A 26,675-nucleotide genomic window follows, 5' to 3' on the forward strand; every position below is an offset into this window, starting at 1 on the left:
TTAATAACTTTGTACGTATCTATGAAGCAATATCTGCTTTAAGAATTTCTCTCACATTTGTACAAACACAACACTTCACTAATACCAAATTGATTCGTAGGAGAAGCTCCCTGACTCCTGGCCTCTTTAGCTGCTATATAACCCAAATACGTATGGAATTAAGCTAGAATTCTAGCCCACTGTAAGCGGTCTAAAGGATCTCTGAAGTATTCCTTTACCCCCACTTTTGTTTCTGCCTTTTACTTTTTATTCATTCCCTTTGGCACTTCCTATTCAAGCCTCTCCAACTTCTTTTACCATACTAACATTTTCTATTTTCTTTTAGTACATATCCTAGCAAGCAATGTATTTTGAGTCTACAAGTGTAACTCTTTGACTTAGTACACTAAATCCTAATAAGGAAATATACCACAAAATTCTGATGTCAAGGGAGGGTACGTATGGACTAACGTGCCAGTATCAAAAAGTTTCCATTAAATGAAAATTAATCAAATAACTGTACATTTGCAGTGCTAGTCAACATTTGGTGACCAACTACTAAAGGGCTGTTTGCTAATTAGTAATTGTTTCTCCTTGGGGCAAACCTTAGATTGATTTAAAAGTTATATTTCTTTAACAAAGCAATCTTGGCAGCATTTGTATGATCTGATTAATGCTTCTGATTCCTTAGATGCCTGTACCAAACATAAATAAAACACAAGTTATAGCTAATTGAAAAGTGTATCTTTCCTAAAAAAAATTAAATTAATTAGTCCTTCTAATGATTAATGGTAATAAGAGAGAACATCATCTTCCTAGGCACAGATGAATTACACCTGAGTAAATGTACTGTACAATTTCTCCTTTTGTTTTATGAAAAAAACATGGAATGATTATGAAAGGGTGATAAAGATTAAATTACAGCAACCCTTTAAATACAAGAACTTAAGGAAATTCACGAGTTGTTTACCAGACAGACACATAAAGAAGTGAATACCTGTTGCTTGACACTGAGTCCTGAATGTGCATAGTGAACCTACTTGCATCCACTTACCTAGTTACTGATACCTTCCTCACAAAGACTAATGTGTGTCTGAGGGAGATTCCTCAAACACGAATATAAGAAATTACAAACGGCAGGTGTGCTGCGAAACAAACTACGTATACATCAAATACCTTTTCATAATTGTTTATCCAAGAAAGTATTTTAATTCCTAGTGAATAGAAAAGAACTATATACATATCCTGTCCCCAAACGAGAGGTCTAGAAATGTATGAAACATACATATCAAGCTATATATTCAATAAACACAACACATATTACAAGGCAAAACATCTAAAACAGACCTGATATTCTAGTACTGATTCTCTATACCTGTTGACCTCATATTCCTCAGCACCATAATATTTTACTGTTTCAAAATTCAAGAGGGAATCTACACCCCTTGTTCTCTGTTCATTGTCTGCTAAGTTCATCTTTCGACGAAACTTGGTCCTCCATTCAGTCAACCCAATGGTAAAACCTGGAATATATAGTAAAACTCAAGTCTCTCATATAAAAAGGAAAGTTGAAAATTAAAAATATGGTTATCATATTATCATAAAAATTTTTAAAACATTTTGTTTCAATTTAAAATTATTAGTTCATTTCCTAACAAATGAAGAGTGGGAGAAGGGCAATTTGTAAACCAAGAGATTTTTATGTATGGAACATGAACACTACTTTTTATTGTACCTTCCCATAACCAATCACATGATCAGGCTCTCTCAACTTCTACTGTCCTCAAGAGGAACATCAATTTCAAGAGCATCCTAATTGCTAGTATGTAGAGATGTCTGTCTGTCTATTTTAAATAGATTTACCAATGAGAATCGGTCATAAGGGGATAGGGTTGTTCATCCCTAATCCATTCACATGAGACAAGATCTTCTCTAGTTACGAGCTTCTACACCTCTTCTGAATGATTTGTTGAAGCACCATGAAGTACAACCTATTAGTACTTTGTTCTGTTCTCACGGGTTTCCTACTCACAGTACCCCATGAGGAGACCTTGGACACTTGGATCTTTATCTATTCTGTGTTGAAGTGCTCCACCAGACACACTGGACCTTGCAGTGAGAAAGACCAATATCCCTACCCCATCACCCTGGCAGGCTCACTCTCAGTAAACATCCCATGTAATTTGTATTAGGTAGTTCTGAAAGATCTTATTTCTCAACCTCTGGCACATAAAAGCATGTGAGAAATACAAGGGTTTGTATTTGTGTAAAATGCACAATATTCCAAGAAAAAATAAATGAAACTTACCTAAATAAATTGCCATAGTAACAAAAACAATGATGCCAAACCAATAGTTGAAAGCAGTGGTAAAATACACAATGGCAACAATGATATCAATCACAGTTGGTGCAATGCTGAAAGAAAATTGCTATATCAGTATACATGAGAAGAATTATGCACTACAGCTTATAAATGGTAATCCTTCATATAAAGCACGAATAAAAGATTGCTAGTCACAACATACATATGGAAAAGACAATAAAATTACAGGCAATGTCTAGTCAAGTTATACTTTCATGATCAAACTGTTCAAAAGTTCAAGACATGACAAACAGTAATATTAAAGTACTATGTACTCATGAATTTGCAAATACGTAAACCTAACCCTATCCTGCTTTCTAGAAAAGCTCCCCAAATTCTCTTAAAACATTTTAAAAATATCTATTATTAAATAAAATCCTGGGCTAATATCTGGATCCTTTGGTGTCCCAAAATCCAGTTTACCCTAACTTTTTAATTAGTCCACAGCCCACCAATAGCTTTTTGAAATATCTCCCACACAAAAAATCCTCATCATTATACAAATTCACATAAAAATTTAATTAATTCCTTCTGGGATCACAGCTCATACATACAAAAAACTTCACTGAAATCAAATACAAATATACCGGGCTTTCAGTGAGATTTTGATCAATATTAGATCCATGTTTATCTTCAATCTTCCCCCAGATCAATTATTTACACCAGAATTTCATTTTAGAGTATTTATGATTACTGTAGTTACTAAATTAATGATAAACAGAACAAAAATCATGAAGATATATATACATTATAGTTTCTTTATCAAATTCTGGATTAACACAAGTTAACATGGGTTGCACAATGATATGCAGTGGTACGGTTCAACAATTTAGCAAAAATGTTCACCTCAACTTTAAGAAACATTGTAATAATTCAAGACAATGAATGCAATGGATATAATGAAAAACCTGCAGGAATATACAACAAAAATGTCTCATATCAAAGCTGAATAAAGTTATTGAGTTTGAGTATTGCCCAATGACCTCAAAACCTGCCAGTTACAGCTCATAAACCAGCCAGACAATATGGGAATGATTATGCGCATACACACACACATACATACTACTAAATGGTGCCTTTAATAATGATGACAATAACCTCTCAAACCATAGGTCAAGTTTCCCTAACTGGCCACTTCATCATCCAACTAACTCCTATGTCCTCTTAATTTAAGTCTCTCCCTCCCGAGTGGCAAGATAAAGGTTTTGTGGATACTGGACATATACAATTCATAAGAACATATAATAGTAAATATAAAAAAAAAATTATACTTACTTGAATACAATGTAAGAGAGTAAGGAATTAATTGAATTGGTGCCACGGTCCATTACGCGTAATACTTCCCCAGTCTTGCGTCCTAAATGCCATCTCAAGGAGAGATTATGGAGATGGGAAAAAAGTTGGAGCTGCAATGTGAAAATATAGGAACAATGAAGACTCAAAACATAAAACAAAGCTTGTATTACAATGCCAAGTCATACACATTACTGTAATGTAAACAGTATGTATAACATTTAAATATCATTTGTACTAAACTTTTTCCACAGGAACACCATCATTTACCTATATATACTGTATTTTGAAAACTAATTTCAGTGGCAACACAACACTCAGTATTCTTGAGTGATTTTATAACATTCTGTGAAGAATAACTGTATTATATTACAAAATCATTAATAGGGTAATCTAACTACCAATCAAGATCTTGAAAGAAATTGACTACAGCACCTGTACTTCTCGACTAGTATACTGTTGCACTGATATCCAGAGGAGAGTGCGTGCATTATTGAGTAGACCCATTCCTCCAGTACCCCCTCCCTGTAGGAACTTGAGAGCACTGTAAATGAGGACATAGTCCCAACAAAAATATGGGGTGCCCCCACTTCCTCCAAGGCCATCAACTGAAAGTAAAATTTGTAACGTTACAATGAGCATCTATCATATTTAAAAATGATCTAGGAAAATAAATTTATTTTGCTTGTTTGTTTGAATGGTGTTTTAACGTTGCATGGAACCAGTGGTTATTCAACAACAGGACCAACGGATTTACGTGACTTCCGAACCATGTCGAGAGTGAACTTCTATTACCAGAAATACACATCTCTGACCCCTCAATGGAATGGTCGAGAATCGAACTCAACGCCACCGAGGGGGCAGGTAAAGACCATACCAACCACACCACTGAGGCGCTGGAAAATAAATATAGAAAATGGATGAATCATGTCCAAAAGTTGTAATCAAAATGAGCCAACAATAAAAATTATCATGCCAGTACAAGTACTGCACAGATATGAATTACTTTTGTTCTTTTGACAAAGTCTTGATTGACTAACAGTATGAAGCATACATAAGCAGACATATTTCATCCTAAAACCTGTAAGCTATGAATATCATGGAACAATACATGTCTTCAGTGTACACTGTATAGTACTACAAAACTAACAGCAATATAAAACATTCATAACTGGCTTACTTTTTTAATATGTACAATGTACTTTTCACCATCATTTTAATGTGACCTGTCCTTAAATCTAATGTAATTTTATCTTGTATCCAACAGCATTAAAATAGAAAAGACTCCAGCCAGGTGTAAAATGGTACACTGCACATCAAGAGAGTACGGTAATTGCAACACTTAATTGTAACTGCTTACCTATCATCTTGTAATAAATAGGGACAAATAAATTTGCGACTCTGCCTATGAGTAAGAGTATAATACAGAAGATGACATTCAACTGCAAGAGGACACTTTTTTTCGGCCAGATGAACGGCATAAGCAAACGCAACTTTTTCCATACATTGCGCCATGTTGATCCTGCACTGTTGTTACGATTCTCGGACTGCGCATTCTGTAAACATGAGAAGCAACATTTCAGAATATTGCACATTTCTAATGAGCAAATGCCCATTAATGAATAAATAAAGATTTCCTGACCAGAATGAATACCTAAATACACTACATGTACTGGTACCTGGAAATGTATCAAATATCTTTTAACACAAATGATCTAGTACTCATAACTAATAATTTATGTCAACAGCATGTTTTTCAGCACAGCACATAAAAATAATTTCTAAATTTTAAAGTTGTACGTATTATCAATAATTATGTTTTTGTTTATTTAAAAAATAGTCATAGCAATGATGCTCTGATATGGCTTCACCAAGGTGAAAAAGTTATAACAATGAATTACTCCAGTAGGATGCCTTTCAAACTAACAGACATCATACACTGGAATGCCTTAATTTGAGGTAAGGGTAAATGGTTCGAATTATAGAAGGAACCAGATAAAATTTCTTCAAATGTCCACCTTGGCCATTACCTATTTGAGGAACTCACTCTTTTCCTGCTTGCTATAGGCACACGTATTACTAAACTACATGTATTACTAAACTCATTCATGGGCAATCACTTTGCCACTCTATGCTCCTCGGATTAAAGAAAAAGTTTTCTATCTCAAAAGCCATCTTTTGAGAGGTCTTGTCAACACTGGCTGTAAACTATACATGGCTTACAATCTACGACATGGTTTAAACCTAATATCACTGCTTCTATCAAAGAACACCACGCTGAAATACAAAGTCTGAATCTGCATCATGCCAAATCATTTTCCCTGCTGGAACCAAAAAGAATAATGCACAAAAACATATACGTACTACTGTATCAAAGTAACAAACCAAAATACGTACTGCATGATTTCTAAGCAATAATTCCAAGTACGTTAAAAAGAAAAACATGATCATGACCCCAATATGCTAGATGACACAATTACAATTGTTTCTTGAAGAGTTGGGTGAGAAGCCTCTCTTACGTGTAACATATACATTGCATACCATTCACCAACAGACATGAGAATGAAAGTAATTTAATTAGGCAATTATTATAATTCAAAACCTACAAACAAACTTTCCAAAACAGAATGCCCACATATAAAAAAAACTGAAAAATAGACTGAAGAGGATAACACATAAAAAAAGATAAATTAAAAGACAGCTAGCTTCTGACATAACTAAAGTACAGGCAGTCCCCGGCTGACGTTCCGAGGTTACTACGCTTTTCAATTATATTCATCAGAAAGCATTAAAATTGAGGTTTTTTTTAGGATTTTTGATGATTTTCCGGCTTACGGCGACTTTCGGCTTACAGTGCGTCTCAAGAACGGAACCCCCGTCGTAAGCTGGAGACTGCCTGTACTGGTAAGCAATTCACAACATTACAATCTTACTTTTACTATAAAGACTGAGTATGATAAAAAAGGGACTCTCATCAATTATACAAACACAACAAATGCAAATGACTAGTCTGCTGTTATTAGATACAAGTGAATATGTGACAGGTATTAAAAGGCCTATGCCTACTGGATGGATCTCTCTTCCATCTTCAAATGCCATTGACTTTGTTAAAAATGAACTAAAATCTCAGTTTGCTGCTTTTGACTAGATATTTGTGAAAGTATAGTGGTAACTCAGTGGTATCATCAGTGTTCATACTCCCAGGTCATAATAGGTTTTCCCTGGCACATAAGCCTATTGTACCTAAGATCTGGATGGGAGGTGTCACATACAGGTCTGCATGTTGAGATCAGTGGAAAGGAACTCAAGCACTGATCACATGATCATTGGTGTGTTAAGTTTCTGTGCATTTGCATATCATTATTGGCCTTTAAACCTTTCATAGGTTTTCCTCTACATAAGCATATATAGTACAGTACCTAGGTTTGACAATTCAAAACATAATTAAATTTAACTAGGAGAAATCTAAGGAGCCAAAAAATGTAAACCAGCACACTGACCCTTAGAAAACCAAGTTTAACATTTGATTTGTTGCATTTCTAATTCATTTTGTTACATTGTAATACATAACATCAGAGCCATCTTTGAAAGACAGGATAGACCACTCGAGGTATTACTTTACACACTTTATATTCATAACTACCAGAAGAATTCCCCTTCATAGGAATTATGTGAGCAGACTTCAATTAAACTAGGAAATTGTGCTCAACAATTACAACATTTTCATTCCTAAGCAATTAATTATAATACAATTAAACTCATAAACAGATTTTATGCTAATTCATGAAGGCTTGTAGGTATGGGTTTCCATAATGTCCATTCTTTTATTTCAGTAACTACAGTATTATGGACAGAAGACAACTATGGGTAGAACTGGAAATGATATACAGAAACCTTCAGGAGAGTTTATATATATTGACAAGGTATGAGAGTTAAGCAAAAGAATAGGAGAGGAAAAATAGATGAGGCATAACCCCATATGAAGGAATGAGTCTGGCTCTTGTACAAATGATGTTATCAAGTATAATTTAACAGAAAGGAAAGTTGTCAAACTGGACCAAATGAAGATTCCTGACATCTGCAGGATAAATTTCAAATGCGATGGCATGATGAGTGTTCTGTAGGTGCCTGAAAGGAACAGTTTACCTTATAGTACTTAAATTTAAAGGAGATTTAAGGTGGGAAACCACAAAGCAGATAGTAGAGGTAAAAAGTGTTGTCAAGGCACCATGCTACTTCAGGTAGATCTATTTGTTTGAATTAGGGCTACATCCTAATATAACTGTGTATCACACAGTTTTTGGAAAAAATTTTGATTTTGTCATATCTGCAAAGTTTATCATTCCGTTTATCAGCGAGTGATGCTAATAAGGTCACCTTAACAATTTCCTTATTTGAATAATGTATTATGCAATGCAATCTCCCATTTTCATCAGAACACCTGGTTTTTACAATATCCGAGTTCTCATCCTTTATATTTAGGGGTGTTGCGAGGTTGTCTTTTGCCCTCTCTTGAGATCTTCATAAATTTTTGGTGTAACATACATATCCTACTGGATTTACCAGTTATACCATTGATGTCTTGTCTCCACATGTAAAGAATTGTTAAATAGCATTCAAGGCTATTCTACTTTCATTTTGGATTCTTTTTTTACAACTACATATGAGAAATATCAAATTACTGTGAAGTATAAGCATCTACAAAATACATTATCAACATTCATATTTCTATATACTGTACTGCACACCAATACATGCAAACATACACAAATGAGATATATGTACACTAATTCACTTCAAAATACATATAAAAATCTATCTCAAATATTCCCCAAGAGAGAAGAAAGCTTAAAAACAAACAGTCAAAAATAGAACCTACCATGCCATAAGTTCGAGGGTCATAGTTCATCTGTCTCCCACCTCGACCTCCTCCACCACCTCCGCCTCTCATTCTTTCAGAAGTCTTTTCACAAAAAGTCCCTCTATACTACAAATACTGTATCTTTCTACCATCCATAAATTATCAGCACTCTACGCATACATATTGACAATTTCCTTTGAAATAATTTTTTTCATACACTGCACCTTAAATGAATTTCTTGACACACTGAGCCAGTTAATAAGCTATCTTTCTTTTTAGTAGTATCTGCAACAAGATACAATTAAATCTTAAATACTTTATGATCAAGGTGAGATATGCCATATCAACCTTCTTATTAAAAGGGACTATTTTACATTGCATAGCTTAAATGGTAATTAATGACAAGGAGGTGACATTCTGATTTAATAAAAAAAAAAACTCATTACGATGATAACACCAATAGTAAAGTCAAAGAAGCTAAATTCTGACTGATTACAGAAATAACCCATGTCTCATTAGGATAACAGTAATGGTAATAACAAAGTAATTAATTTCTGATTCAAAACAAAGAAAAGCCCCGTCCTATTAAGATGATAACATCAATGGAGCTAGATGACTCGGCAGGTATTGTAACAGAGTACAAATCACTACGTAGTCATGATCATAAAATGCCCATTTACACAAGAAACAGATCATAACAGTGCATGACAAGAATTTTCATTGTTGGTTGCTGATTACAAATGTGAATTCCTTATACAAATCATTAAAAGTTGTATCAAATTATATTAAGCATAGGAAAACAAAATTAGCGGTGTTTCTACAGAAGCAGTCCGCACGGACTACAAGGAACGTAACCGCGGATACGACATCCACTAGAGATTGGGGCGTCCAATGTATTTCGCCGTGTTTAGTACTGGCCCCTGGGGGGTTAATTACAGTCGTCCGAATATTACTTAAAATTCTTGTTCAGTAGGTAAAACTGCATAGAAAAACCGCAACTGCCATAGTCTAGGCTGCCGCAGATAAGTACCCTATATCTACCAAAATTAGCCTCTGTAAAAAAGCAGTGAAGCTACTGGAATATGTTGAAACTACGCTACAGCTATATAATACTCATCACCGATTAGCAATACTGTTGAGGCGGGATGCACTAAAGCAACCCCCCCCCCCCACCCCCCCCCCCCCAACACCCTTGATCCCACTTACAGACAATAGTCTCCTCACTACACAACTTTCTACTTACGTTATCTGTAACCAGACTCTTAGATAAAGGGATATTTAAACCACTCAAATACCTTAACACTATATTTCCTAACTTGCTTAACACTTAACCAATAACAAAAATAAACCCACAACCTAACATAAACGACCCAACTAAGATTATACGATATATATAATTGGCCTTATAGGCGAATAGTGCCTGCAGCACTACCATAGTGGTAACTTGAGCCACAATACCGTGACCAACGGTACTTTTAGGGTCAATCAGTATGATCCGCAGTCAATCTCTCAAATCCAAATTCGTTCCAGTCGTCAACTTCGGGAATACCAATCCTCCAAGAACTATTCCACTATCAATTCCAAGGCCCAGCCATAGTCGTCGTCATCAATATCAATCTTATATCATTAGTCAAAATCTTCCACAATCAAGGTTGGTCGAGTCGTCCACATCGATAACAATCTTGCAATATCAATCAAATCCGTATTCCAGTTCCACGCAATAGTCTGCAATCCAATGCAATACCGGGAGATAAGAGGACAATTCCCTCTCTACAGCTTATGTGGGGAGTACTGTAGATAGAGGAAAGTTAAGGAGGAACTGCAGTCTGTCAAAATCAAGACAGATAATCATATATGAATAGTCCAGGCAGCCGAAAACACATTCACTTCTGCTGCAGCCAGAATAAAAAAATGCACTCACTCGAAATACTCGTTATCGTACTAAACTACAAAAAAAAAAAAAAGTAAACTACCTCAATTACACTCACAGTTGTTTCTATCACAAACTACCGTTCCACCACCATGCTTTTCTCTCTCTTATCGCTCTCTCCTATCTCTCCAATCGTCTCTCTCTCTCTCTCTCTCTCTCTCTAAAACTGAAGAATTTGGCAACACAGAAAATTCAATCCTCCACACTGTATACAACAGTAATTAAATTTATAGATTGTTTCATGATTATTAAAATTTTCTACTATACTGGTAAAATCCTTATCTGACAGGCCTTGAATTAAACTACAGTACCTTCAGATAAGGAGTACTACTTAGATAAACACTGAAGAGATGCATTTTCTTGGTTTTACTTATATGGAACTGAAGATCATAAAGCGCATTACCAAAGACGTTCATGTCCTGACATTCACCCTTTTCACAATACTAACTGATGTAAATCATCATCTGTAAACTGTAAATATAGTGGAAATGTTTCCAAGCGTATAATTCACACATTGAGTAGAAATTCTCCTTAAATTCAAATTCCCAAGTGAACTTCGTTTACCTATGAGGAATAAAATTAATCAAGAAGAAAAATTCATTCGACCGAACTCTGTTTGCCGAATTGAGAGAAAAAGAAAATCTGTCTACACCCAAATTGAGGGTTTTGAAGTCATTCTTTATGACATGGTTAATAATTGAATAATTTGGCCAGACATGGAACGTCAGTATCAGTATCATCAAGTTACTTGACTTTCAAAGTAAATTGAAGGTCAGAATCTGAAACCAGGATTAAGGAATCCTGTGGAGTTTCTAATCTTTTTGTTTCTGCTCTTTAAACAAAGGCTGAAATGAGAGAATTAGACACAAACATTATTTTAGTAAGTTAGAAACCAAGCCAGTAACAAATGACCAGCACTCTTTTAAAGAGATAACAAGATCAGGTATAAAGAAAGCAAGCCCATGAAAATTCAGCTCAAAATACTACAATCATTCAACTGATAACACATTTCTAGCTGGTTTTAAAGAAGTAACGACGTACTGCCTCCCGACCACAAGAGCCTATATAGGCGTCATTGAAAAGTTCATTAACTCTATTCTTATTTCTGCTAATGAAGAAATTGGCTGGATGAGTGGCCAAATTTCCTTGCCAAGGAAACAGCTGAAGGTATAAAGATAAAAAACTGAAATGTTAAAAAAGAAAAAAAAAAAGTGTTGCTGTAGTACTACAGAGAAGAAAAATATAAGTGGGAATGTTTCATCAGTCTGTACTTTTCCATAACTGTGACCTCTTTGGGGTGAGTTCCTGATTTCATCAGATGAATTGATAGTCATTTTATTAATTAATTAAAAATGAGTGTCTCTCTCAGTGATCCCCGCCTTTAAATTTAGTGACATTTCAAATGCTTTCCTCATACTATCAGAGCAAAAACTATTTTCCTTAAACACTGGTCAACTAAGACAATAAAGAACTATCCACTGTCAATTTTCACCAATTAAAATATTGAAAAAAGGCAATCAAATTTTGCAAACTAACAGCATTAACAAAACCTAGAACAGATACCTAATTACTTTTAAAATTATGTATAATCAAGCAATTCCGGATACAGTGGCAATGATGAATATTTCTTTTTTTCACTAGACTAAAAGCATTGTTAAAGTAAACAAACTCGAGGTGTGATAACACTATGTAAGAACATTAATCCCTCTGGATTCTTTTAAAGACGAAACATGAAAACAATTGCTAGTGAAAATCCATTGCTTACTAAAGTCCGTAAAAGTTACAGTACCATCATTATTTAATATCACACCTCTATCAGCACAAACACTTCACGGACGAAAGCGGGGACAATCGAACAAACAGCACCAAGTACACCAACACACCACAACGCCCAAAAAGAAACTGACCCATGTATGAGATGAGCCAGTGTGAGATTACTCAGACACATGAGATGTGGTATTTGTTACACAACAGTCCCTACAAAGTACGGTGCATACTACAGCTTTAACTGCTCTCTTTAATTGTCAAGATCTGCCAATTTACCGAATAACGTTTGTCAAGTGGGTCAAACATTACTACTAAATGGCGCGCGTGTATACGGATATACTATATATATATATATATATATATATATATATATATCTATATATATATATATAATATATATATACAACATATAATATATATATATTATATATATATATATATATTTATATATATATGTGTGTGTGTGTGTGTGTGTGTGTGTGTGTGTGTGTGTGTGTGTGTGTGTGTTTTTCAAGGGTCCGAGGAACTGGCCAAAGTTGTTGGAGTCACCCACCGAAACATCTACGATTTTCAATAACCTTCAGCACTATAACGCGGCTTGAGAATTTACAGTAAATTTATTCAGTTTTCTCAAGTAGCTTTGATTTCGATGTCATTTGTGGGTGATATATATATATATATATATATATATATATATATATATATATATATATATATATATATTATATATATATATTATAGAAATGCATTTTTAAGCTCTGCTTCAAAGTCGGCGTTTCCATTTGTTACAATGAATAACGTAAGATTTTTTTTTCACTCGATAAGGGTACGGACTCGTTAGGCAAAAATTATTTTCGTATTATTACAACAATATCATTATAATAATAATAATAATACGGATACAAACAAAATGCAGACAGTCGACGCGTGAGCAGACGATCATTACAATAACGTAATAGAAACAAATGTGACAAATCTTTCAAAGATTACATGATGCATTTTATATTCTTTCTTCCTTATTTTTTTTTATGATGGGCAATTACTCGGTTTAGTACTCACTGGCAACGCGGTTACTAAGAGATGGTGCTTCGTTTATCTCAGAAACAGTCTCGAGTCACTGACTCGAAAATGAAACATAAATGTCCATAAGATGACGACTGGATGCACATTTGACTGTTTACATTTTTTGTGATAAATATATAACTCAACCCAGTTAACAAACACATGGCAAATACTACTGATATAATACTGATACTCCTCTCCTTTACACTAACAAGTCTCACTCGAGACTAATTCAACACTTTTAATATATTTTGACAATTCAGTGATTCCACAGCGAAGTAATTCTGATGCTCATACCAGTGAAACAAGCACAAACGTCAGTGACTGCCCGGTTATTATTGCTAGGCTGTAGTACATCGTTCGTTTCACAGCTTTTTAAAGTATGAGTCAGACAGCATAAAATGCTGTCACACACACACACGAGGAAATTATGCCAAGAGGGATACCCAAAACACTGAGTCATGAAATGCACAAACGACTATTGCATGAAGTGTTCGGCATGGCGACTCTTATAGGACTATCCCAACAATACAAAATAAGGCTATATGCTTTGTTCACGCCATAAACTACCTTAATTATTCAATGAGAATATAATTAACAATCTGCCTATTTCATATTAAAAAACGAGTGGAAATTAATTAGTGGGACTTAAACAGCACATGGGAACCAACGAATTTTGACAACCAGAGAGTCTAGGAGAAACCATCCACAAAATCTAAATAGTAATTTAGCCTGGCTCCACTGGCAATATCCTAAAATAGTAGCATAGTTACACCAAAACTGTGAGAGTATTATCTGTGTTCCCATTAAAAAATATAGTTTCGACAACGGCAACAGATAAGACATATGTGGCCTAACGAACAGACAGTTCAATTGAAGTTTTGGTCCTGATTGTGAAGTGCTTGCAAAATGTAATGAACTAGCGTATTCCTTGTTGTAAAGGTTGCATGTGTGGACCAGTTGACAACTGGTTGGTTGTGGCAATTTTGGAGAAAATGGACGTGCACAAAACTCATGTGTGTGTGTGTGTATATGTATGTATATATATATATATAGATATATATATATATATATATATATATATATATATATATATATATATATATATATATATATATATATATATATATGATATATCATATATATATAGAGAGAGAGAGAGAGAGAGATGGAGAGAGAGAGAGGAGAGATAGAGAGAGAGAGGCGAGAGAGAGAGAGAGAGAGAGAGAGAGAGAGAGAGAGAGAGAGAGAGAGAGAGAGAGAGAGAGAGAGAGAGAGAGACCCTCTAGTTATGTTCACCATGTTTTATAACGATTTTTTTTTTAAATTGTCAGATAAATCCTACATTACATGATTTCCTTAACACTTTGGTTACCTCTTTAATATATTAAAGAACCTGGTAGCCAGAATCAAAGAAATTTTCCATTTGAGAAAATGGACTTTACCTTAAGTGAGCGAGAGTCAAAGACAAAACTACTTTACCAGAGTTACATTTACCAACTTTTACCTTTATGATTCAACTGCCCCCAGTTTTCCACCTCCACCATTAACATAATTGCCCCACATTCCTCTGATGTGCACTTTTCAACTGTTTCCTCTGGCTATCTGTGACCCACTTTTTTTATCCCATTACCTGGCACCTACATGTATTCTTTTTTTATTTCTTGCAATACTTCAATCGTGAAGATATTACTACCTGGCATCTACATATATTTTTTCTCCGATTCTTGCAACATTGCAATCATGAAGATATTAAGTAGTTATAAAAGTATTAAACAACTTTGTCTCAGACTAATTCGTACATAAAACTTATCCTAAAAGATTTTTTCTTCCTGTAAAGGTTTAATCACTCTCAAAAATTCCCTGTAAAGAGGGTAGTGCCATCAGTGCACCTCATGCTGTGCACTGTAGGCAATACTTAAGGTGTTTTGTGGCATCCCTTCGGCCCCTAGCTTCAACCCTTTTTGTTCCTTTTACTGTACCTCCATTCATATTACCTCTCTTCCATCTTGTCATCCAACCTCTCCCAATAGTTCATTCATAATGCAACAGCGAGGATTTCCTCCCGTTATACTTTTCAAACCTACCTACTCTAAATATCCTTTCAGTGCTGAATGACCTAAAAGGTCCCAGTACTTGGCCTTTGGCCTAAATTCTATATATATTCAACTCTCAGCAAATTGCCATTTACATCATCATACTTGACCCATACACCCTCTTTCCTATTTAATCTACACTGCTCCTTCACTTTAGAGTCTGTCATCTTCCTCCTTTAAATAAAATCTTTACTGCTCTTTCGCAATCTGTCATATTTTCTAAGTTAAAATCCTGTTATATAATGTAATGTTATGCCTTTGTAATTCTTACCCTGGCTGCCTTCACTGTTACTTTTACATGGAGGAAAAATGAATCCTCTTTCCCATCCTTCGAACTTTTCCTTAGAGATATAACACAAATAACTTAACTATGTATACTTTCACCACTGTGACAGTAATCACTGATGTGAAATACAGTATCAAAATTTCTTAACAATAATCCAGAATGCCAAGATTTTGAACATAAAAAACAAACATGTTAAAAATGTTAGTTTTATTTTTCTTACAAAGGTAATAATAGTCAAAACTTTTCTTGGGAGATACTACCTGTTTGTACATCTGTTAATTGGGATTGTACACTATGACCTTAATTGCCAATATCTGGACAATTTGTACTTGCTATTCATTTTCCAGAGAATCTCCATCAATAATTTGTTGTGCCACCATATCATACTAACAAGTACCAAGTATCAAGTACCAAAGGTTGTGTATTCCTGAAGCAGTCTTCTCAATAGCATTATGGATGGTGATTTTCTTGGATTTAAGAGGTTGTACGACTGTTCTTAAGTGCAATGTATCATTTCCAGAGGTTTTTCTTTTTTAGCAATTGTTAATGTATGTTTACTTTTTTTTGTATGCTTACTTTTTTTGTTGACTTCTTGATATCAGTTTTAATTCATTTATTTTCATCTGTATATTATAAAACTTTTCTCTGCAGTGTTCTCAGTTATGTAATTAGTTAAATGCCTTTTTGGATTAGTATTCCACGTTTATGTGTACTTACTGTACAATACTATTGATTAACAATAACAACAAAGTCTCTTAAAATTTTCTTGACTAAATGTATTAAAAATTATATATGTAAAGAAACAAAATAACTCAGAATTTCTGACCATGTGATTGCAAGATGAACAATGTGCAATGCTTTCACTTTAAAAAAAATACTTTTTACATGCAAATCAAGTGAATTACGAATTACCAATGTACTGAACAGTACATTATATAATTACTGTATACTGCACATTGTCCTTAAAGCTTTCAACACAAGAAAAAATTACCACACAAGCTTAACACTTAATAATGAAAACACAAATGATCACATTGAGACTTTGTACTGGTTCTTTATGAGGCAGACAACAGATGCCAAATGACCGACTGAAGCGAGCAAACATTGGGGGACAATAGGTCACTTGCCCTAGAAACAAAGGACCCATACTCCCAGATTCCAGCAGGAAAGTATTGGCTACAAGCATCAGTTTATTATCCAATAACTCTAGCATACTCAGATTATTCCACTAAATACATAATGTTGCCTGCTTTGACTCAATCATTCCACCTTCCAGTAACTATAGCATACTCAGTGGAATATTATATCAAGTACAAAAAATCATTATTTTTACGAGACTCGGATACATCCACTAAATAATGAGATCTGTTAAGTTTTCTGAGTTAAGGTGCCACAATATTCATCACTGTAAAAAGAAAATCTTTTCCATACATGCAATATTTTAAATCACTATTACACATTTTTTGTATGGAAATAGATTAAGTGATTGGGAATAGTGTAAGAATGTCTGCTAACTTTCAATCTCTAACCATGCCTGATTGGGAATAGGGTAAGAATGTCTGCTAACTTTCAATCTCTAACCATGCCAATCTAAGAATATGGATGGTAAGTCAGATGGCTCGTCCTGGTAGCAGAGAAACCTTCTCACAAAGAGCAGTCTCAAATATCCTTAAGTAAAATATTCACCTTCAATTCACACCTCCTTTTCAAGCATTATGTACCTCGAGATACGAAATTAATCCGTTCCGAGGCAGCCTTCATATCATGAGCTTTTCGTATCTTGGACTGCAATTTACATGTAAAATGGCTAATCCGTTCTAAGCCCTCCAAAAACACCCCAGTAAATTTCATAATAAAGCTAAATTGACCTATAAACAATGAAATACTACAACAATTAGGACCATCCAATACCTAACTTAATACGTACTGCTAATATACCTGTAAATAAAGTGTATTAGTGTGCATGGTATAAAAGAAATACTGTACGTACATAAACTTTACGAAACACTTTAACAAAACTGTAACACTTAACTTTACAAAAAATGACAATTTGTCGAAAATTGCATTTTTCCTAACTATACAAACCTGAGGTCCTTTAACAATAGGAAGTAGCTAGCGGCAGCTGGAACGGTCGTAAGCTTCGAACAAGGGGAGAACGGTAGTTAACTGCTTGTCCGATCGTCGCGCGCCGCGCGACTGGGAGGTAAACAAATCACTTTTGCTTTTGGCCCATGCAAAATACGCAGAGTGAGGGGTGGCATGAGGAGGGACTATATGTAAAGGACCTCAGGTTTGTATAGTTAGGAAAAATGCAATTTTCGACAAATTGTCATTTGTTCCGATACGTAATACAAACCCTCGGTCCTTTAACAATAGGAAGACTCACTTCTTGGTGGGAGGAATCTGAGTCTTTTTGATGAACAGACTGGTGTTCGTCCATCCCTGGAATGCCTCCCTGGTCGTAAGAGCGAGGGAGGGATCCAAGCCTCTGTCCGATTGATCGGGGTGTGCACCGCAGGATCAATGGTCAGACCTCTGGGCCGAGTACTAAGAGAGAGGCAAGCGTATCTCTTTGTACCAGCATTGTAAGAACTTTTTCCTTTACATGAGCAAATGTAAAGTAATGGGTTTGTCTCATGTCGGCATCCACTTTCTCCCCCTTGTTGGAGAAAGTGGTGGATATATACTCCTATCTCTAGTTAAAGAGGTAGGATGGAGCTCTGTTGAATAGCTTACCTGCATCTGACTCCCTTCCAGCAAGGTAACGACCGTATCCCTCTGCCCACAGGTAGAGGTAGAAAAAGATGGTGAAGAGAAGCCAGTCACTCTCTCATTCACGCATTCATTCTCCCAGTCATACCAGGAATCGATGCTGTTCTGCCTGCTCGGGTGCTGGTAAGCTTACACAACGTGTTGAGCAGCCACCACAGGTCCCAAGGAAAAAGTATCCAAGGACTTGTGGGCAATATCCCGAAGGTAAGAGAAGGACGTGAAGGTGGTCTGGTTGGCCCAGACACCTGCCTTCAGGACCTGCGCCACGGAGAAGTTCTTACGGAACGCTAAGGAGGGTCCGATACCTCTGACTTCGTGGGCTCTCGGTCGGAGCGTACGGATGTCGTCGCTACCATCAGCTTCGTACGCTCTCCTGATCACCTCACGCAGCCAGAAAGAAAGCGTGTTCTTGGAGACTTCTTTCTTGGTAACCCCAGTGCTAACGAAGAGGCGTCGACACTCAGGCCTGAGATGTCGAGTTCTCTTCAGATAGCGCCGTAGCGCCCTCACAGGACAAAGCAGCATCTCATCCGCATCGTTATCGGTGAAGTCCAGGAGGGAGGGATCGTGAAAGACTCGAACCTGTCGTCAGGGATCGACGGATTCTGAGTCTTAGCTACGAAGTTCGGGACGAAATCGAGCGTCACAGATCCCCAGCCTCTGGTATGTTTAACATCATAAGAAAGGCCATGTAGTTCCCCTACTCTCTTCGCCGATGCCAGGGCCAGCAAGAAGAGGGTCTTGAGGGTCAGATCCCTGTCTGACGACTCTCGGAGTGGCTCGAAGGGTCTTCGAGTCAAACTCCCTAAGTACGAGAGTCACATCCCACGCAGGGGGCCTGAGTTCCCTGGGTGGGCAAGACCTTTCGAAGCTCCTCATTAGCAAGGATATCTCGAACGAATTCGAGATGTCCAGTCCCCTCAGTTTTAGGACGAGAGCCAGGGCGGCTCTATATCCCTTAACTGTGGGTACTGAGAGGAGCTTCTTCTGCTCGGCGAAGAAACACGAGGAAATCCGCTACCTGCTGAAGAGTGGCTCTGAGAGGAGACAGACCCTGTCTACGACACCACCACAGAAGACGGCCCACTTCCCCTGGTACACAGCTGCAGAGGACTGTCGGACGTGTCCCAGCCATCTCTTGTTGCTGCGCTACGAGAAAAGCCTCTCGTTCGCAAGAGATGGTGGATAACAGCCAGCCGTGAAGTATTGAAGGGGACTGGACTGCTTGGTGGTACCGTTCTACGTGTGGCTGGGCTAGAAGGTTGTGCCAAGTGGGTTAGCTCTCTCGGTGCGTCCGCAAAGAAGAGCCAGCAGGTCCGGATACCAAACGGCTTGTGGCCGTTTGGGAGCCACCAGGATCATTCTGAGATTGGAGTGACCAGCGCTCGACTGATCACTTTCCGAATCAGACAGAAGGGAGGAAAGGCGTACGCGAAGAGGTTGTCCCAGGGGTGTTGGAGATGCGTCCTCTGCAGCTGCCCATGGGTCCGGCACAGCTGAAAAGAAAACCTGAAGTTTTCTGTTGTGCCGGGTGGCGAACAGGTCTACGACCGGTCGCCCCCACACGGTTGAAGAGCCTTTCCGCTACGTCTTGGTGTAGAGACCATTCGGTCCCTATCACCTGATCCCGACGGCTGAGCTTGTCTGCTACTACATTCCTCTTGCCTGGAATGTAGCGTGCTGACAGCTCTATCGAGTGAGCCGTGGCCCACTCGTGCACCTGCACCGTCAACTGATGGAGCGGAAGAGACACTAGCCCCCCCTGCTTGTTGACATATGCCACTACTGTGGTGTTGTCGCACATCAACACCACTGAGTGTCCCACCAAGCGGTCCTGAAACTCTTGGAGAGCGTTGAACGCCGCCTTGAGTTCCAGGACATTGATGTGAAGGTGCTTTTCGTGATGGTCCCACACACCTGCAGTCAGCAACTCCTCCAGGTGTGCGCCCCATCCCTCGTCGATGCGTCTGAGAACAGAAGCATCTCCGGGGGGGAGTGCGTATGGGCACTCCTCTTAGAGATTCTTGTCTCGAGCCACCAGGCTAGGTCCTGCCTCACCTTGGTCCGTGATAGCCACGGGAAAGTAAGGAGGATCCTTGGCCTGAGACCAACTCTCCCTTAGTCTCCACTGGAGAGACCGCAGGTGAAGACGCCCGTGAGGGACTAACTTCTCGAGTGACGACAGATGGCCGATCACGACTTGCCATTGCTGTGCTGCCTGTTCCTGCCGAGACAGGAACCGGCCGGCTGCCTCCCTGAATTTGCTGATACGCAAGTCTGCGGAAAGACTTGCCCTGCTACCGTGTCTATCAGCATACCCAGGTACTTCATCTTCTGCTTGGGTTCGAGATCGGACTTCTCGTAGTTTATCACGATCCCCAGATCGCGACAAAACTTGAGGAGTCGATCTCTGTCCTGTAGCAACTGCGAGCGGGAGCTCGCCAGGACTAGCCAATCGTCGAGATACCTCAGAAGACGTATCCCGTTCGAATGGGCCCAAGCCGACACCAGAGTGAACACTCGCGTGAACACCTGTGGGGCGGTTGAGAGACCGAAACAAAGTGCCCTGAATTGGTACACCGTCCCGTCAAGATGATGAAGCGGAGGTACTTTCTGGAGGACTGCATGGATGGGTATTTGAAAATACGCGTCCTTCAAGTCCACTGAAAGCATGAAATCGTTCCCCCTGATCGAGTCGAGCACTGAGCGTGCCGACTCCATCGTGAACCGCGTCGTGCGAACGAAGCGGTTCAGGGGAGAGAGGTCTATCACCGGACGCCAGCCCCCCCGAAGAAGCTTCTCCACTAGGAAGAGGCGGCTGTAAAAGCCCGGTGACTGGTCCGCCACGATTTCTACAGCTCGTTGGCCCGCATGGTCTTGATCTCCTGTCGAAGAGCGTTGTCCTTTGCTGATCCCCGGACATAGGTCTGTAGATGGACCGGTTTGGAGATGAGGGGGGGCCAGAGACTCGAAGGGTAGTAGATATCCCTCCCGAAGGACGTCTACTATCCAGTTCTCGGCGCCGGTAGCGCTGCCAAGTCCGCCCAATGGCTCGCTAGGCACCCCCCCACTTCCGGCAGCAGGTGAGGGGGAACGCCGTCCCTAGCGTTTCCCTCCTCGTTTCGACTTCTTTCCAGCACCTCCCTCGGGGAAAGGAGGGCTGGGAGGAGGGCTGGTTGCGGCCTCCTCTAGCAGAAGTTGAAACAACAGGAGTCTTCACACGGGGTTTGGACGGTGCGGATGCCAAACCGTCTTCCGCCGCCGTGGAAGCGCTAGCCAAGCTCTTTGGTTTGGCCGCAGTTACTCGAGATTGCCCAGAAACCTTCGAGACTGCCTGGTGGACTAAGCGGTCAACTCTCGTCAGTGCGCCGCCGTTCCACCGCAGCGTCCACCATCTCTCCAGGAAAGAGAGCTGGGGAACTCCTAAGAGGTCCATTTCGTAGCCCGAGTGCCGCCTCACGCCCGGACCCCCTTGGTCACTTGGGTAAGGACTGCGTCCCTACGTCGAAGAACCAAGTTGGCCCACAGGTTAGCAGTCTGATGGGCGAGGTAAGAGATTGCTCTTCCTCCAGACTGGCACAGTCTCCTGAAAGAAGCGTCGTCTTCGAGAGCAGAACTCCCAGAGCCGGCCGCTACTTTGGATATTGTGAGGGACCACAAATCCAACCAGGAAACTGCCTGGAATGCTGCCATAGAGGTAGATTCCAGGGCAAGTGCCTCCTGCTGCGAGAACCATAGGTTCTCCGACAGGAGCTGCTGCAGGGACACACCTGGAGTCAGCCTCGCTAACTCCGGGTTAACCTGTTTCGGCAGTATCGGGTCTTCCGAAGGCACGTAAAATCGCCTCTGCCGCTGTAGAGGAGAGGAAGCAGCTTAGAGGACCGTCCGGATTTTAGCGAGTCCTCCCGTCCTGAGACGAGATTCTCCACCTGATCCAGGACCGAGTCCGCAAGCTCTCCGATCGTGGCAACCCCCACAGCAAGGTCATTATGCAGACGCATCAGCTTAATGACCTCTGCGAAGTTCCTCTGTATCTCAGAGTTACAGCGTCTTGTGGAGTAGGACCGTCCAGTACCTCCAGCAAGAGCATATCCCTCGATACTCCTCCTTCAGAAGGAGGAACAGCGACAGACCCCTGACGGTCGCCTCCAACTACTTGCGCGTACGTTCTGGTCGGTCCTAAGACCGTGCCTGAGCCGTACGGCGTCATAGCTGGGTCACGAGCGGCGCACCTCTCGTGATCGCTCTCTCGGTACCTCGCTCCTACCCGGTATAGCCCGAGGAGGTTGAAGGTAACGGGAGAGGCAGACCTGACGCTCCCCCCTCGCTCGCTGGCCGGACCAGCCGTGCGTGGAGGGCTGCTGCTGATCGTCAACCCGCGTGACGGTCGGGCAGCAGGCCTAGCCTTTGCCGCTCGCCCATGGGGCGATTTGGCTCGGCTGAGAACGTCGAGACCGATCTCTAGCGTCAGGCGAGCTGCCGCTGGTCACCGTCTCCGCCCGGTCCCATCGGGAGCGGCGGACGGGTGACCTGCTAGGCGCTCTGTCGCGTCGAGACCGGTCCAGCGTCCTCCTCGGCGCGTCAAAACCGCTGGTACCAGCCGTGGCTGGTACCGGCGGCCGTGGGGACTCCTTCCTCGCCTCAACCCGTGGCCGGTCAGCGACCGTCACGTCAGCCCGAGCAGCCAGTTGATCGCTGGCGAGAAGCGTCCACCCCTGGGGGCCTGGCGAGAAGTCGTGTGCACGACTCTCGCCAGTCTTCTGCTCCGCGCCGCTGTCTTGACGGCGAGCGAGCTCGGGCGTCAAAACTTTGGCTGGACGGTCCTCTTTGGAAGAGCGTCCACTCGGTGCTTCTCGCGAACGAGAAGCGGCCGAGACGGAACCTGGTTTAGCGGCAGAACCGCTAGCACCAGGTGAGGACGCACCAGCCGAGGCTGGTGCACCTCTGGTCCCCGTCGACTTCTTCTTTGCAGAAGAAGCGACGGGCCCCGTTCCCGCAGGAACAGGAGGACCAGCAGAAGAGCTCCCCGGCTCGCTCAGGCCGGGCCCTTAGAAGATCCCGAAGGAGTCTTCTTAGGGGGGGAGGAGGCAACCTTCTTCTTCTTCGGCTGTTTAGCCTTAGAAGTCGAAGGGGAAGGAGAGGCAGCAGACGACGAAGAAGACGACGAAGACGACGACGACACCTTCTTCCTCTTCCTCTTCTTCTTCGCCAGGCTCCGCAGGACAGACGTCAGTCTTCCATCCAGGAGGGAGCCGGGGCAGTTGCCGAAGCAACAGGGCCCGACTGCACCTGTCCGGAAAGACCTGAGACTGTGACAGCACCACCAACAGCAGGAACAACAGGAACAGGTCCGGGAACAGCAGGAACGGCAGGAACATCTGAAAGAGAATGTGCAGGCCCCTGATCTGAAAAAGGAATTGAGCGGTGGGACAGCAACAGGTACGGCAGGCACGGCAGGTACCACAGGAGAGCCAGGCGTCCTGTCGGCAGTTACCGTCATCCTCGGCACTGGCGGCAGGTCCAGGGGGGTACTCTTTGGGCAGGGCGGAAGTCCGGGGTCGGCAATACAAAGAATCCAGGTGGTGGTGGCACCGTCCTCTTTGGCACGGCAGTAATGGGTTTTTGTATAGCAGCCGTGGGTGTCACCGACATTATATGTGGCGTATACACCAGATGCGGTGGCATCTCATATGCTGGTGTCGTTACTGTGGTTGTAGTAGTGGTCACCGCACCATGAGTGACACTGCCGACCCCGCCAACCGCTGAATCAACCCATTGGATGCTGGGCACTCCCTGCAGTCCCCAGCGACTCCCACACCTGTCCCAGGTCGTCCTTCGCTGATGGCACACCTGCGGAAGCAAGAGTCGGGTTAGTTAGAGGGGTTTCCTCACGCCTGGGGGGAGAAGCACCCCCCCCAGAGCGGACGGAAGACCCCGAGTACAGCTGTACGTCCTCCGGGTAGCGGGCGCCCTCATCCACACTCGACGGATCGAGAGAGGAGAAGGACTCCGCTACCCCCCCGCAGGGGAAGGCGCGAAACGTGGGGGCTGGCCGGGGGGCAGGAAAGAGGACGAAGTGTCCGTTACCAAAGGAGTCACTGGACTTTCCGATGACTTCTTGGGTGGCCTAAGTCTCTTCCTGCCCTCGTACAGCACCCACTGCGCCTCGGACCAATTCATACATATGACACAGGGCTCGTTGCGGGAGCACTCTCCGCCCCCGCACAACGAGTACAAACCTCGTGAGGGTCCACATCAACAAATGATCTAAAACCTAAACCTCCCACATCTACGCCCCTCCAGCCCGGGACACACTCTACGGGCGACTGGAGGGCGCGGTGATATCTCCATTTCTTCCTCACTCATTGCAAGATCAATAAAGAAATGTACAAGTACTTACAGTCACTCTGATTTATACGAGAGAGGGCAAATACTCAAACTCAAAGCAAACGACAAAGCGGGCAGAGCGATGACGAAACACGTCCTTCCCACACACGGCCGAAAGCAAAAGTTTGTTTACCTCCCAGTCGCGCGGCGCGCGACGATCGGACAAGCAGTTAACTACCGTTCTCCCCTTGTTCGAAGCTTACGACCGTTCCAGCTGCCGCTAGCTACTTCCTATTGTTAAAGGACCGAGGGTTTGTATTACGTATCGGAACAAACTAAAATTATTATTATTATTATTATTATTATTATTATTATACAAAATTTCAACTTCTTCACCACTTTCAACTTTCTGGTTTTAGTAGTATCACTTGGTTCTTCCTTTTTGCTTACTACTCCTACTAAAGGCCTCTTTAAAAAAATAACTATCCAAGGAAGATTGCTTCTCCTGCTACTTTTAAACAATGTTCCTGAAATGACTCAGGCAAACTTCATCGAACTGTGCAAGCATACGACCTGTGTAAGCCTTTTCGGGGTGTCTCTTTTCTACTGATTGCACCTTATGAAAAGCAGCTAGAGCATTCTTAATTTCTGCCGTTGTCATAGAGTCCTCGTCCTCCTCCTTGCCGCTGCTAGAGAACTCCTCTTGAACGACATTATGTTGCATGGCCTCCAACTCCTTCAGGTCATCCATCGTAAGCTCCTCTTGGTGCTCCTCGAGAAGGTCATTGATGTCGTCCTCGTCGACGACCAGCCCAATGGACTTGCCGAGTGGAACGATCTCGTCAAGATCTGGTCGCGAAAGTTTCAGGATCGTCAACTGTTTCTGAATCTGCAGCACCAGCTTCGCCTACGTCGAATCCCTCGAAGTCTCGGGTGGATACGGCATCAGGCCAGAGTTTCCTCCACGAGGAATTCAAGGTTCGCCTTGAAACCTCCTGCCAAGCTTGGTCGATGAGTCAGATGCATATCACGATATCGAAATGCTCCTTCCAAAATTTACGCAAGGGGAGGTTTGTGGTATCGGTGATGTCGAAACATCTCTTGAAAAGATGTTTCGTATAGTACAGCTTCTTGAAGTTCGATATCACTTGCTGGTCCATGGGCTGGAGGAGAGGGGTGGTGTTAGGGGGAAGATAAAGAACCTTGATGAAGGAATACTCCGCTAGGATATCTTCCTCGAGGCCAGGAGGGTGAGCTGGGGCATTGTCCAACACCAGCAGGCATTTCAGAGGGAGGCGCTTCTCTTCCAAGAATTTCTTCACTGTCGGGCCGAAACACAGATTTACCCACTCAGTGAACAAAAGCCTCGTTACCCAGGCTTTCGCATTAGCCTGCCACATCACTGGAAGCTTCTCCTTAAGCATTTTGTGGGCCTTGAAGGCTCGAGGAGTCTCGGAATGATAGACAAGTAGGGGCTTCACCTTGCAATCCCCACTGGCGTTCGAACAAAGTGCGAGCGTAAGCCTGTCTTTCATAGGCTTATGCCCGGGTAGCTTCTTCTCTTCCTCCGTGATGTACGTCCTACGAGGCATTTTGTTCCAAAAAAGGCCAGTCTCATCACAGTTGAAGACTTGCTGAGAACTGTAGCCTTCCTTGATCATCATCTCATCGAACGTCTTTTTAAAGGCTTCGGCCACTTTTGTGTCCGAGCTGGCCGCCTCCCCATGCCGCACCACCGAATGGATATCAGTCCGTTTACGGAATTTCTCGAACCACCCATGCGAAGCCTTGAAGTCCGGGGTTGGCGTTGATGTCCCTTCTCCTCTGTCGTCTTCGGCCTGGGCAATCAAATAGCCGAAAATAGCGCTGGCCTTGTGGCAGAATGCCGTCTCCGTTACCGTATTGCCAGCGATTTCTTTGTCTTTTATACAGACAAGAAA

General features: G+C 41.4%; 1 protein-coding gene across 1 annotated transcript in view; it reads right to left on the bottom strand.

Moving 5' to 3' along the window:
- Positions 1 to 26,675, bottom strand: part of LOC135207496 (ATP-binding cassette sub-family B member 6-like) — a gene marked incomplete in the record, with an annotated part of 62,216 nt that overhangs the window by 19,007 nt on the left and 16,534 nt on the right. Inside the window, 5 exon segments of the mRNA XM_064239307.1 lie at positions 1,327 to 1,502; positions 2,288 to 2,394; positions 3,617 to 3,747; positions 4,070 to 4,242; positions 4,995 to 5,190. Coding sequence (XP_064095377.1) covers positions 1,327 to 1,502; positions 2,288 to 2,394; positions 3,617 to 3,747; positions 4,070 to 4,242; positions 4,995 to 5,190 — 783 coding nt within the window.

This window comes from Macrobrachium nipponense, chromosome 32, assembly GCF_015104395.2.
Source record: "Macrobrachium nipponense isolate FS-2020 chromosome 32, ASM1510439v2, whole genome shotgun sequence".
NCBI classification, from domain to species: Eukaryota; Metazoa; Arthropoda; class Malacostraca; order Decapoda; family Palaemonidae; genus Macrobrachium; species Macrobrachium nipponense.